This window comes from Chlamydotis macqueenii, chromosome 21, assembly GCF_036417535.1.
Source record: "Chlamydotis macqueenii isolate bChlMac1 chromosome 21, bChlMac1.mat, whole genome shotgun sequence".
In the NCBI taxonomy this organism is placed as follows: Eukaryota; Metazoa; Chordata; class Aves; order Otidiformes; family Otididae; genus Chlamydotis; species Chlamydotis macqueenii.
This window is the reverse complement of record NC_141576.1, coordinates 9,605,546-9,617,147: the sequence shown is the minus strand read 5'-3', so window position 1 is coordinate 9,617,147 and position 11,602 is coordinate 9,605,546. Positions and strand designations below refer to the sequence as shown.

The following is an 11,602-nucleotide window of genomic DNA, read 5'->3' as shown; positions in this document are numbered from 1 at the left end:
CTCCGCCCTCACCTCCGGCGGCTTTTTCCATGTGTGTTGCTTGCGATTCAGTTAATAAATAAATTTGCTGTGAGGAATGAGCTGGGAAATTCAATAATAACAGGTAATAATCGTACGAAAAAGGGAGGGAAGCCCTCAGGGAGGGCAAGGCAAGGGGGATATGCCATTTCAGCCCTCGGTGCCTGCCATTTTGCCCTGCCTGGTGTTGGAGCAGGCAGGAAGGCCTGGGCACCTCCCCTGCGGGAAGAATTCGGCTGGGAATTAATGGAGGAGAACGCATTGCTGTCCCTCTTCCCCAACAAAGGAAGGATCTAGGTGTCCTGGCCCCACCATCCCGCCTTGTGCCGCAGGCCGCGCCGCGCAAAACATGGCGGCTGCCCGCCACCGCCACGCTCAAGATGGCCGCCGGCACAGCCCCGCTCCTTCCCCTCCGAGCCGCCCGGTTCCGGGGCGGGAGCGGGGTAGGAAATGCGCAACGCCAAGATGGCGGCGGCCGTGGTGGCAGTCTCCTTGAGGCGCGGCGTCCCCGTGCGGCTCCTGCGGGCCGGCCCGCGGCCGGTGAGGGACATGGAGCCGCCCTGCTCCGGGCAGCTGGGGCGGGGAGGGGGGCGGCCCTCGGGGGAGGCGTAGTGCGAGGGGCTTGAGGGCTGGGGGGGCTGGAGGGGATGTGAGGGAAGTTAGGGGGGAAGGAGGAGGAGTGGAGACTGATGGGCAGGAGGAGCTGTGTGAGATTTGGGGGTGGGCGAGAGAGGAGGGAGCTGGAGGGGCTGCGGAGAGAGCTGGGGGGGCGGGAGAGGGGGCTGAGGGGGAGCTGGGGGGTTGGAGGCCGTGTGGCGAGGGTTTGGAGGCAGGAGGGGTTGTGGAGAGAGCTGAGAGGGAGCTGGGGGGCTGGAGAGGGCTGGGGGACAGGAGGGCGTGTGGAGAGGGCTGGAGGGCGTGTGGCGAGGATTTGGGGGCAGGAGGGGGTGTGGAGAGAGCTGAGAGGGAGCTGGGGGGCAGGAGGGGGTGTGGCGGAGGCTGGGGGAAGAGCTGGGGGGCAGGAGGGGGTCTGGAGAGTGTTGAGATGAGAGCTGGGGGGCAAGAGGGGGTGTGGAGGGGGCTGGGAGGGAGTTGGGGGGCAGAGAGAGCTGGGATGAAGCTAGGGTGCAGGAGGGGATGCAGAGGAGGCTGGGGGCAGGAGAGGGGTGCAGTATGGGATGGGACGAGGGTTCAGAGTAGGTAGAAGAGGAAGTGGGCTTAGGGAGCAAGAGGATGTGTGAGGAGGGTCTGGGGGTTATAAAGGAGCAGGAAAGGATCTGGAAGAGTTTAAGGGGAGACAGAGGTTCAAAGGCAATGGAGAAAGAGGTGGTCCAGGAGGAATTTGTTTATCTGGAGTGGGGTACAGGTGTGATTGGGAGCTTCTGAGGGCAGTTTTGCAGCAGGGAGAGTCTTCAGGGCTGTGGAGGAATGAGTGTCTGCAGGCACTGCAGGAGCACCTGTGGGTTGCTGTTTAGTTTTAGGATTATCTCCTCTGCCTCAGAGGGGAGCAGGGAGCCCCAGGACAGACAGCAATCCTCCCAAACACATGGTCTCAAGTCATTTTTTTTTCCCTGCTAAGAGCCGCTCAAAGGGACCTAAGGGCTGTTTTGCTGTCGTTTGACTGTAGATATGCCGGGGAGCGCAGACGGCGGCTGTGGCAGCGCCCCGCATCAAGAAGTTTGCCATCTACAGATGGGATCCTGATAAGCCTGGGGACAAGCCCCGCATGCAGACGTATGAAGTGGATTTGAATAAGTGAGTATCTCCCGCTAAGCCGGCTGGGGCTGCGTGTGCGCGGCTTATCTGACAAGTGATAATGGAGGGTGGTTGAGGAGTGCTTGAGCTAACAGCTAAAGGTGTCGGTAGTCTTATTAAGCTTCAGGGACTGTTAAAACCTTCTTGGAGTTGCCGGGGAGGTGGTGCCTCAGCTGTGTTACAGAGCACTTTGCCCTCAGCACAGGTGAGATCAGTGTTACATCCTGATAAAGCAAATCTGACTGATCACATGGGATTATTTCCCCTCCCTCACCTGTCGGTGCTAAATGTGACAAAAAACTGTACCCTGAATGCTGGTGTCTCAATAGCTGTCAGCAGTAAAATGCTCGCTTCATTTTGTGACTTCTGTGAGGTTTTACCTGGGTCCCTGAGTTGTGTTGAAGAGTTGGAGGTGTTTGTGGCTTTAACAAGCTGTATTTATATGGTGAATTTTGGGGTGTGTTCAAGAAGGAAACTGTTTTATGCGTAGCTTGCAGTCCCAGACCTGGGAGATAAGGAAGAAGCTTTAGTGACTCTTCTCACAGTTTTCTTAACACTGAGTTACCTCTGGTTTGCAGGTCATGTTAAACTCGTAGTAACCACCTGCGTGCTTTGATGCTTTCACCAAGGAAGGTCTTACTTCTTAGCGACTCTGCAGAAGGGTGCAGCTTTATCTATAGTGCAGAAACCTTCATGTGCCTCAGTTTCCTTGAGCTCTTGCCAGAGGAATTCACCTCAAGTCCTTTCTGAAAGCTTCAGATCCAAAGCCATGCAACTCCCTACTTAAGAAGCACAGAGAACTTAAAATTTTTGTGTGACTTGCACCAGTTAGTAATTTCTGGGTGTTGCCTTGTCTGCCGTGTATAAAATTACATAAGTTGTCCAAGACTGTTTGTTTTTGTGTGCAGCAGTGCTTCTTGTGACTAATGAGGACAGGCAGGCTTGTCAAAACCTGACCCAAAAGGAGAGAACTGGTAGCAAGGCACTCAGTTTTCAGTTGTGCTGTCTGAACCTTCTCCAGCTGAGCCAGATCTGGGCATCAGCAAAAGAAAGGGCTTCTCTCCCACCCTCACCCTGGGTCGTGCTGCTGATCAGGATATCGCTATCTTGTTGCGTGGAATTGGAAAAAAAAAAAAAGTGTATTTTTAATGATAGTTGCTCAAAGTCCTTTTAGATGCTGCATAGTTGGGGTGCCAGAGATCAAGCACTGAGGCTGGGGTGAAATTACATGGGTTCACTGACTTTTTTTTTTATAGGTGTGGGCCTATGGTGCTCGATGCTCTGATCAAGATTAAAAATGAGTTGGACTCCACTCTGACCTTCCGTAGATCATGTAGGGAAGGTAAGAAGGATTTTTGCAGCCTGCTAAACTGAAGGTTGTCCTTGAAGACTCTTTATTGCTGACAGTCTACATGTAATCACTAGGAAACTTCAGGGTAGCTGACAGCGTCCCACTTTCCTCTTCCAGCAGCTGTATGTGAAATACCTCAGTGAATCAAGGAGTAAAGTTAAAGCTCGTCTTCACAGGGTGTAATCACACAACACAGCTATGAGCAATATGCTTACACAGCCCCAGTCGTTCCTGTTTCTCTCCTAATCTTGTTCATCTTGCTGCCCTCCAGTGATGGACTGTGCGGGGAAATCTGTCAAGAGAGATTACGAACAGCAAAATTGAGGGGGCAGACGTGGTGAATGGGAGTGAATTGCAGGGGCTGCTTTGTCTGTTGCTGCTGTGGAAATAAGGAAGGGTGTAACTGGAAGAGTACTTACGACTTCGAGGAATAGCTTCAGGAATCTTTTTTTTGGCCCTTTGACTAAGCTGAATGATGGATTGAGGAAAAGGCCATCTGGTGGTTTTACACGGCAGAGCGACCGGCTGGTTCTCATACAGGTATGAACCAGCATCTCTGTTTAACTGCATTAAAACTCAGCCGTCCAGGTGACTTTCCCTGTAAAAAAAAATCCTAATTCATGGGTAATGTTGGAATGCTGAGCTTAAAATGATAGTGTGGGAATGCAGAACGGGAGGATGCCTTTATGGAGTGACTTTTTAATGAGAAATTGAGGTGCAATTGAGGCCTAAAGATGTTTTGACTTGGATCTAAATGAAAAGCACCTTTAATGCAGCCTTTTCCTGTAGAATCTGCATAGCAGGCAGAGGAGTTTCATACGTTGTGGTTGTTCTAGTGTCTGATATTTTGATAGCCAGTGCTGCTCCTGAGCAGCTGGAGTTAATTGCCCTGAATACTTTTCTTTGAGAACCTGAAGACAGATTTTTCAAGCTGGGCTGGTTCAATCTTGCCCCTTTTCTGCCATGCAGGGGAAAAAAAAATCCAATCACGTGTTCCTGTTGCATACTTGTGGGCCTGCGTCTGCGGTCCTGCTTCCCTCTCCAGTTCACTGGAAAATACTTGTAACCGTTTCTCGGGTGGGAGGAATAACGTTGTGCAAGTGCCAGCCTTTATCTGGCAGCAAGGGGAAGGCTGGTGCATCAGGCGCTGAGGTGGACTAGCTCATCCGTGCGAGGAGCAGTGGCATTTCTCTGGCTCGTATCAATTGCTATGTGTCAAATCCTCTGAAATTAAAGTTTTGCCCTTTCAACATTTGTCTTCTTTCTAATACGGTGTTCTAGGCATCAGTCTGAACTGGATACCCGATCTCCTGACCTGTCACAGTATCTGTGACGGTTCTGCGGTGCTTTTTCATGTAAACCTTGGCCTTTCCTGAGCTTCATCTGATCCTTCTATTGCTGGGAGATCATTAGTGGTGTCATTTAATCCATTTGTTAAGCTATTTATATGCTATTTGTTCTGGTGAGTGTCTGTCCTCTCAACTTTGGGAGTTAATGAACGCAGTTTATGGCACCGCTCTACACTGCTGCAGAGGGCAGAGAAAGAAGCTTCTGTCTTGGGGACTTTGCTTTGTGTCCCTGACCTTCAGGGGTGCTTTTGACCGTAACTGTAGGGCTGATGAGGGATGCACCTGGTTCCTGCCTTGTAATCTTAGCATTTGCTGCTTTGCATCAGTACGAGCTTGTGCTTCAAACTTGGGAACAAAGCTGAATGTTTTCCCCACCCTAAGTAGCATGTAAAACTAATGAGTGATGCGAAAGGGATGAAGTGTCCAAGCCACTTGTTTTCTGCTCTGGAAGGACATTGGACATGGAGAATCTGTTTAGGCTTTAATGAAAGTTACTTCTGTGTTTGTTCTTTATTTAAGTAGCAATGTGTTTGGCCCAATGGCAACTTCTGGCATTTTCCTTGTCACGTACAGGAATACAACCCAGGGGCATGTTTGGGGCCAAGAGGATCTTCCTCAAGTAGGATAAGAGGGTAAATATCTAATGCTTAATTCCTTTTTTTTTTTTTTTTTTTTTTCTTCCCTCCCACTCAGGCATCTGCGGCTCTTGTGCTATGAACATTGCTGGTGGAAACACGCTGGCCTGTATCAAAAAAATTGACCCTGATCTCAACAAGATCACTAAAATCTACCCTCTCCCCCACATGTATGTGGTGAAGGACCTTGTTCCGGTGAGTGTCTGCCTCTGTCAGCTTGCGACCAAGGGCGACACTGTTGCAGGCAGCGTGGGGTTCAAGATTGGGTTGGAAGGGATGACTTTGGGAGGTGCCAAGAAGATCAAGTCTCACAACTCCTGTGTTATTCCTGCCGGTGTTTTCTGGCTTGAGTGGGTCTGAGCTTCACAGGAGTGACTAAATCTGTCCTCATTTGGAGGAATGTGGCTGGTTGAGGTACAAAATGCCTCCTTCTGTTGGAGTGGTAGCAGATGTTCAATCTCTCATGCATCAGCGTGCTAAATATGACCTCTTTGCCTTTTGACTGCTAGGACTTGAGTAACTTCTACGCACAGTACAAATCCATCGAGCCGTACCTGAAGAAGAAGGATGAGTCGAAACAGGGCAAGGAGCAGTACCTGCAGTCCATAGAAGACCGTCAGAAACTGGTTACTGCTTTTTTTCTACTGTTGAAATACCTTCCAGATAAGACCAGTGTTAAATGCTAGCGTGCAGTAGCTTCTCATTTCTTTAATGACAAAGCTGTCTGCTGCAAAACCTGACGTGGGTGGAATCTGCTCCCTGAAATGCAGTGTCATGCCATGCCTGCATTGCTAGGGGTAACGTTTGCTAATGAAATGCAGTCGTGGTTGCGATGGGGACTCTGATCTCATTTCCACTGTCTGCGCTGTGAAACCACGTGTGTTTGTGAAAACTTTGTGCAGGCTACAGGCTTGTAATATTCCAGGGGAGATAAGGCGTTGCAGTTTGTGCTGGCATGTAGGCTGTCAGGCTCAGCACTGTCTGTCTGGTCTAGCTACAGCGTGCTAAGCAACATCTCTTCTCGCTGCCTGCTGGATTTTACAGCCTCAAAAATTAATGGCAAAAGCTAAAGCCTTTTGGATGTGGAGACATACCGTGTTGGTGCAAATCTTCAGATGTCTGTCTTGAGCTCTGTGTTATTTTGAGAGGATTTTCTGGGAACGTAGTGGTGGTTCAGAGTTTCTGCCTAAAGCTGAAGGGTACCTGAGGAGCCATTTGGACAGCTGGGAGATAACATCTTTTTTAAAAGTTTGTAGTGTGAGTAAGTTCTTATCTGAATTTCCTTGGCTGCCGCAGTAAGTATCACTAAATCAGCTGTTTCTCTTTTGCCTCTGACCTGTCTTGGTGGACCCGTCACTCGGTTCACAGTTCAAAGCTCAGCCTGTCAATGCTCTGCTGTGAATCGTCGCCGCAGTGCTGTCACAAAGCGGGCAGGCAGCCTAGATTTAGGCGACTGGTAAAAGGGAGGTGAATGTGAACAGCAAAGGGGAAGGCTGTTCAGAAGGGATTCAGTGAGAACATGTGAGCTGCAGCTGAATTCTCTGCACACGTGTGTGTGCTGTGAAGGTGACATCCCATGAATAGGCTGGTCATGCACCTGAGATGCCGGCAGCACCTTGCGACTGGTGCTGTGACATCTTAATGACCGCAGGATTTTACAGTCTGAAATAATCTCTATCCAAGGGCAACAGTTAGTTCTCCTGCACTGCTTCATAATGTTATTTGATCCGCATGTAAGGACTGAAGGGACTCTCCCTTCGTGGGGTTTTCATGAAACAGCATCCTTGAAATCACTTTCTCGTTAAAGGGGAAATAAGCAAACTGCAAGAGCTGCCTGAATCTTTCTCACAACTAGTACATTTGCTTTTCATCTCATTGCTGAGGTTTCTCTTGCATTGAGAACAGCCTGTGTGCAGGAGAAGCTTGGATGTAGTGTCAGCTGAAAAACTCACACCTTTTTCTAGAAATGATCAATCGTTTGAAATGTTACCATTGGAAATAAAACAAATTTAGAGCACGAAGGTAACTCTGAGTTAAATAGCTTTGTCAAGTCTTTCCAAAAGACTTTCTAGAAGCTCCCAGGAGTTTTTGGCATTGTGTGTCTTTCTAAATTAAGAGACACTAGCCTGAAAGACATTTTTCAGATATGTAGTTTAAGCCAGAGTGGACTCCGTCTTTTAGCCTGGGGGGATTGATTGAGCTAGGAGTCTTGGGAGGCCTCTGCTCCTCAGAATTGAAGTGTCTTCTGCCCATCATCACTTCCATGTAGGTCTAATGTTCTTCAGTCCCCAAAATAAAAAGTCATTCATATCTGTAAAAATGGCAAAATGGCTAAAGACTAGCACCGTTTCCATTCTGTAGGTGCTTGGGATCCCCTCAAAGCACGTGCTAAGCCATGAGCTCTTCTCCCTTAGGCTCTTGGGCAGACTTTGTTCTTTCTTCTCTTCATTAACATGGCCTTGGATTGATAATTGTTTATGTATCTGGCCCTTTCCTCAGCCACTTATTGTGACAGTCTAGAGGGAAGGAATGCAGGAAGATCAAGTGATTTTTTGCATTTATTTCAGTGGAATTGCTTTCTTCCAGCAGCGCTGCTTCAGCATGAGGTTTTTGGAGCCACTCTGTTGCAACAAGTCACTAGAGGGGATTGTGTTGAGGGAAGCATGTGCTCATGTAAATCCCCTCTTTAAAAAAAAAGCTTCATCATGGGTTTCTGGAGTGGCTTGACTGTGGTCTCCCACCCCATGCAGGACGGACTCTACGAGTGCATCTTGTGTGCCTGCTGCAGCACCAGCTGTCCCAGTTACTGGTGGAACGGGGACAAGTACTTGGGTCCTGCGGTACTGATGCAGGTAAGAATGGCTTCCACTTGTCACGCGAGACTGCTGAGGGACACCCTATTTAAAACCAGTAGGAATATTTGTGAGCACAGGTGGGATAATATTACGTAGTCCAGATCCTGGACCAAAATTCCCCAGTCAGGTGTTGCTTTCAAAATCTCACACTGCTTGCAACACCTTGAAGAAGCATTTAGTGTGTCGAATGCCGCTGACTTTCAGGCCTATCGCTGGATGATTGACTCCAGAGATGACTACACAGAGGAACGCCTGGCGCAGCTCCAAGACCCGTTTTCTCTCTACCGCTGTCACACTATCATGAATTGCACGAGGACTTGCCCTAAGGTACGTGTGTGGCCTGTGTATATCTCTTTGGGGTTACTGGCTTCTTTCCAAGCACCCTGTTTCAAACCAGTAGGAAAATACCCACTTAGGTTTTTACTTCCCTTGAAGCTGCCTTGGCTTGTTCAGCCTTCTGAAACACTGTGAGTTACCAACAGTTTTGCTCATGGTAGTGATTATACAAGAGGATGTGGCAAAGGTTGTGTTACACATTGGAGGAACATCTCTTCCTCATCAGCAAGGCTGAGACTTTGAGAACCTGGCTGTTTCCAAGGAGTGTGACACTAGGATGGTGGTCGCATGAGGGACACTGTCAGAAACTACGAGGAAGTTTGTCCTGCATCGGTGGTGCAAGCCTTGTCAGTAATACGCTTGACCCCCACACGGTGCAGCCATGAACTCCAACGGTAGCAGCTAGCCCTAACGTATTGTGCAACTTATGTAATGGAGAAGACCTCGGCAAATTTTCAGCGCCTTCACGGGAAACGTTTTGTGCTGACGTCCTGTCGTCAGGGCATTTCCTGAATGGTCTGTTCTCTGGTATTTCTTTTAAGAACCGCGCAAGCTTTCCCAAATCAGAGCATGCCTCTTCCTCATCTTGCAATATGCCTGTTGTTGGGCAGATTATCAGCTTTTGCTTTTCTGCCAGCTGTGCTGTTTTCTAGCCAGCCTTTGCTTGCACCTGGTGGTAGAGTAATTAATGAGCTGTGAAATAATATGAAGGCAAATGTTTGAATCACAGATGTGGGGAAAAGGAGATCATGGAGATCTGATCTTGACAGGTGTTGGTCAGGAGCACTGCCTGCTGATTTTTGTGTTTTTCTGAAGTGATTCACTCACTACAGATAATTCCCCCTTTGTCTAGGAAGCTAGCTCGTGATCTGGTGTCAGCTGTAGTTCAGGTGAAGGTGAAGGTTCAACCTGAAGATCTGGCCATATGTAGGAACGTGCGTAGAGCGGGGAGATAGCATGCTGAGGCTTGGGCTCTCAAGTTTAAGTCACGTTTGTGGTTAGTAATATGTTTCCACTCACGTGCTCTAATCCCGGCTGTCATCTCGATCAGCCCTGAAAGGCTGCGTGGTGAGCTCTGCACCCAGGTAATTTCCTGTTTGCTCTCTGTCCCGTGGTGCTGCGGCTGTAATCACAACGGTACAGCAGGGCGGTTGTGATCCCCCTCTCATTTTGAGATTAGGCATGCTTGGTTTGGTAGCAGTGCTGCAGGATTAGGGGCCTTTGCAACATGACATGTCTATATTGTAGGAAAACCTCCTTTAGAAAGCTCAACTGGCTTTTGTGTGAGGAGCGTTTTCATCTTGTGACTTGGTGTTCTTGCTCGCTTCCCTAGCATTCTTCAATACACAGCATTTTTATTTCAGACAAGGAAAAACCACATCTCTTGTACTGTCACTGTCAAGCTTTTATAGAGCAGTTTTCTGCCTCCAGAAATCATCTGGTAACACCCCTAAAAGCGTTGAATTCAGTCCTACTTGAGCTTTATTAAAAGTTCCTATCGCTCAGCCACTCATTCCTCTCTTTGATCCTCGCATTGCTGATTTAAACCAGTCTTCCAGAGTCAAACGAGTGTTTTTCTTCAAGCAATGGGAAGTGCTGCTGGTTCAGCCTGCAGGTAGAGGAGGCGAGCTCCCAGCGCTGCGTCTCTACTCCACGCTGGTTTGCTCTTCCCTTGGAAATTGAGGTTGGAGAGCAGCAAACCTGTATCAGCACACCTTAACCGAGGGGCTGTGCCCAACCTGCCTGGAGCAGGCTGTACGGGATGCTGAGGGACAGCTCAGCATTTGAAAGGAACCACAATATTAAGCTGGACTCCAGCTTTTGGGGGAAAAAAAAAGGCTGAGCACCTCCTTTGCCAGCTATTTTTGAGTAGCAGCATATTTGTGAGTTTAAAAACTTAGATCAGGGCAAGGGGGGGAGGATGCTCATTTCCAGAGGAGCTAACTGAAAACTTTCTCTTTTTAGGGTTTGAACCCTGGCAAAGCGATTGCTGAGATCAAGAAGATGATGGCAACTTACAAAGCAAAGGCGACAGCTGCGTAATGCTGTCCCCTGACTGGAAGTGTAACACACAAACATGCTTTACCTGGAAGTAATTTATACCTGATCTAGCAAGAGATGGCTCCAGCAGGGAGTTCGGTGGTTTTTCCATAGGTTTGCATGTACAATAAATACTCTAAAGAACAAATAAGAGTTGTTACTTTATTAACAGCATTGGAACTGATGCCTCTGCCTCTGTCGTAGAATCCCAGACCTCTCTGGTTTGCAGTTTGGAGTGCGTGAGCAGCTGGGCTCACCTCTGAGGCTCTGCTGTGGGGTGAGGATTTGAAAGCGGCAGAATTTCTGTGGTGACCTTGTTTCTATGTCTTCAAAGCTCATGCGAGTGTGGGAAGAGACCTGCAAGGAACAAGCCCTGTGGCCATTGGCAAGAAAACAATGGAAGTGGCAGGGAAAGGGGAATGTTGGAAGAATCTCACCCTGCTCTGAAGCCCCACAGGGTTCTGGTGAGGACCTGGAGTTCACAGGATGCAGGCACATGGCAAAATACCAGTGGCAGTGCCACTACAAAAGAGATACATTGCCACTGCCCTGCTGGGACGCTGCTTTTTATTCCCAGTCCTAGAACAGACACGGTTTGTTAGAGTAGAGTAGAATCTTTCTCTTTGCTCTAGTACAATTGGTTTTTCAGCTCTGTATAAAAAAATGGAGCTGAAAATCTCAAACTTGTGATGTTTGTGGTAGGCTGTTGCTTGGAGCAGTTGCTTACCGTCTTAGAGGGGTGGAGAGAAAGGATGGGCTTTCTGTAAGGCTGTTCTATTTATTTATTTATTTTGGTCTAGATGTCGTAAAAACTGCAAGAAATGTTGTGATGCTGCTTCTGAGGCATGATGTGGTAACCAGGATGCTGCCAGTCGGCAGCAGATTAAGACTGGGGTGGTGTAAAACCTGTTGCATACAGCTCTTGAAAGGCTTACCCCAAAAATGACCCTGTTTTTTTTCCATACGTTTATCTATCCCGCACTAAGCGGGCCTTGTGCGTGTCTGGAGAAGCCAGGCTGATGCTGCTGTCTTAATTTTCATTTGCAGAAATACTACTCTCCTGGAGCTCACGTCTTCATTCACAAGAGCTGATGCGAGACAGACTTCTGTAGGTCAGAGACTTTATACTTAAAATCCACGTTTTGGGCTGCTCTTCCACGTCACTGAGTTGCCAGTTTTCTGTGCCTCAAGTGAGCGGTGGTTAGGGGTGGGTGAGCGCTGGTCCTGTGACGGAAAAGGCCCCACTGCTGGTGTTAGGCGGTG

At 48.6% G+C, this 11,602-nt stretch overlaps 1 protein-coding gene across 1 annotated transcript; it reads left to right on the top strand.

Moving 5' to 3' along the window:
- Nucleotides 1-458: 458 nt before the first annotated feature.
- Nucleotides 459-10,490, top strand: SDHB (succinate dehydrogenase complex iron sulfur subunit B). Its single transcript, XM_086764746.1, has 8 exons — nt 459-558; nt 1,646-1,773; nt 3,030-3,115; nt 5,167-5,303; nt 5,618-5,734; nt 7,859-7,960; nt 8,168-8,290; nt 10,265-10,490. The coding sequence occupies exons 1-8, from the start codon at nt 469-471 to the stop codon at nt 10,340-10,342; spliced, it is 861 nt and encodes a 286-aa protein (XP_086620872.1). The 5' UTR covers nt 459-468; the 3' UTR covers nt 10,343-10,490.
- The last annotated feature ends 1,112 nt before the right edge of the window (nt 10,491-11,602 follow it).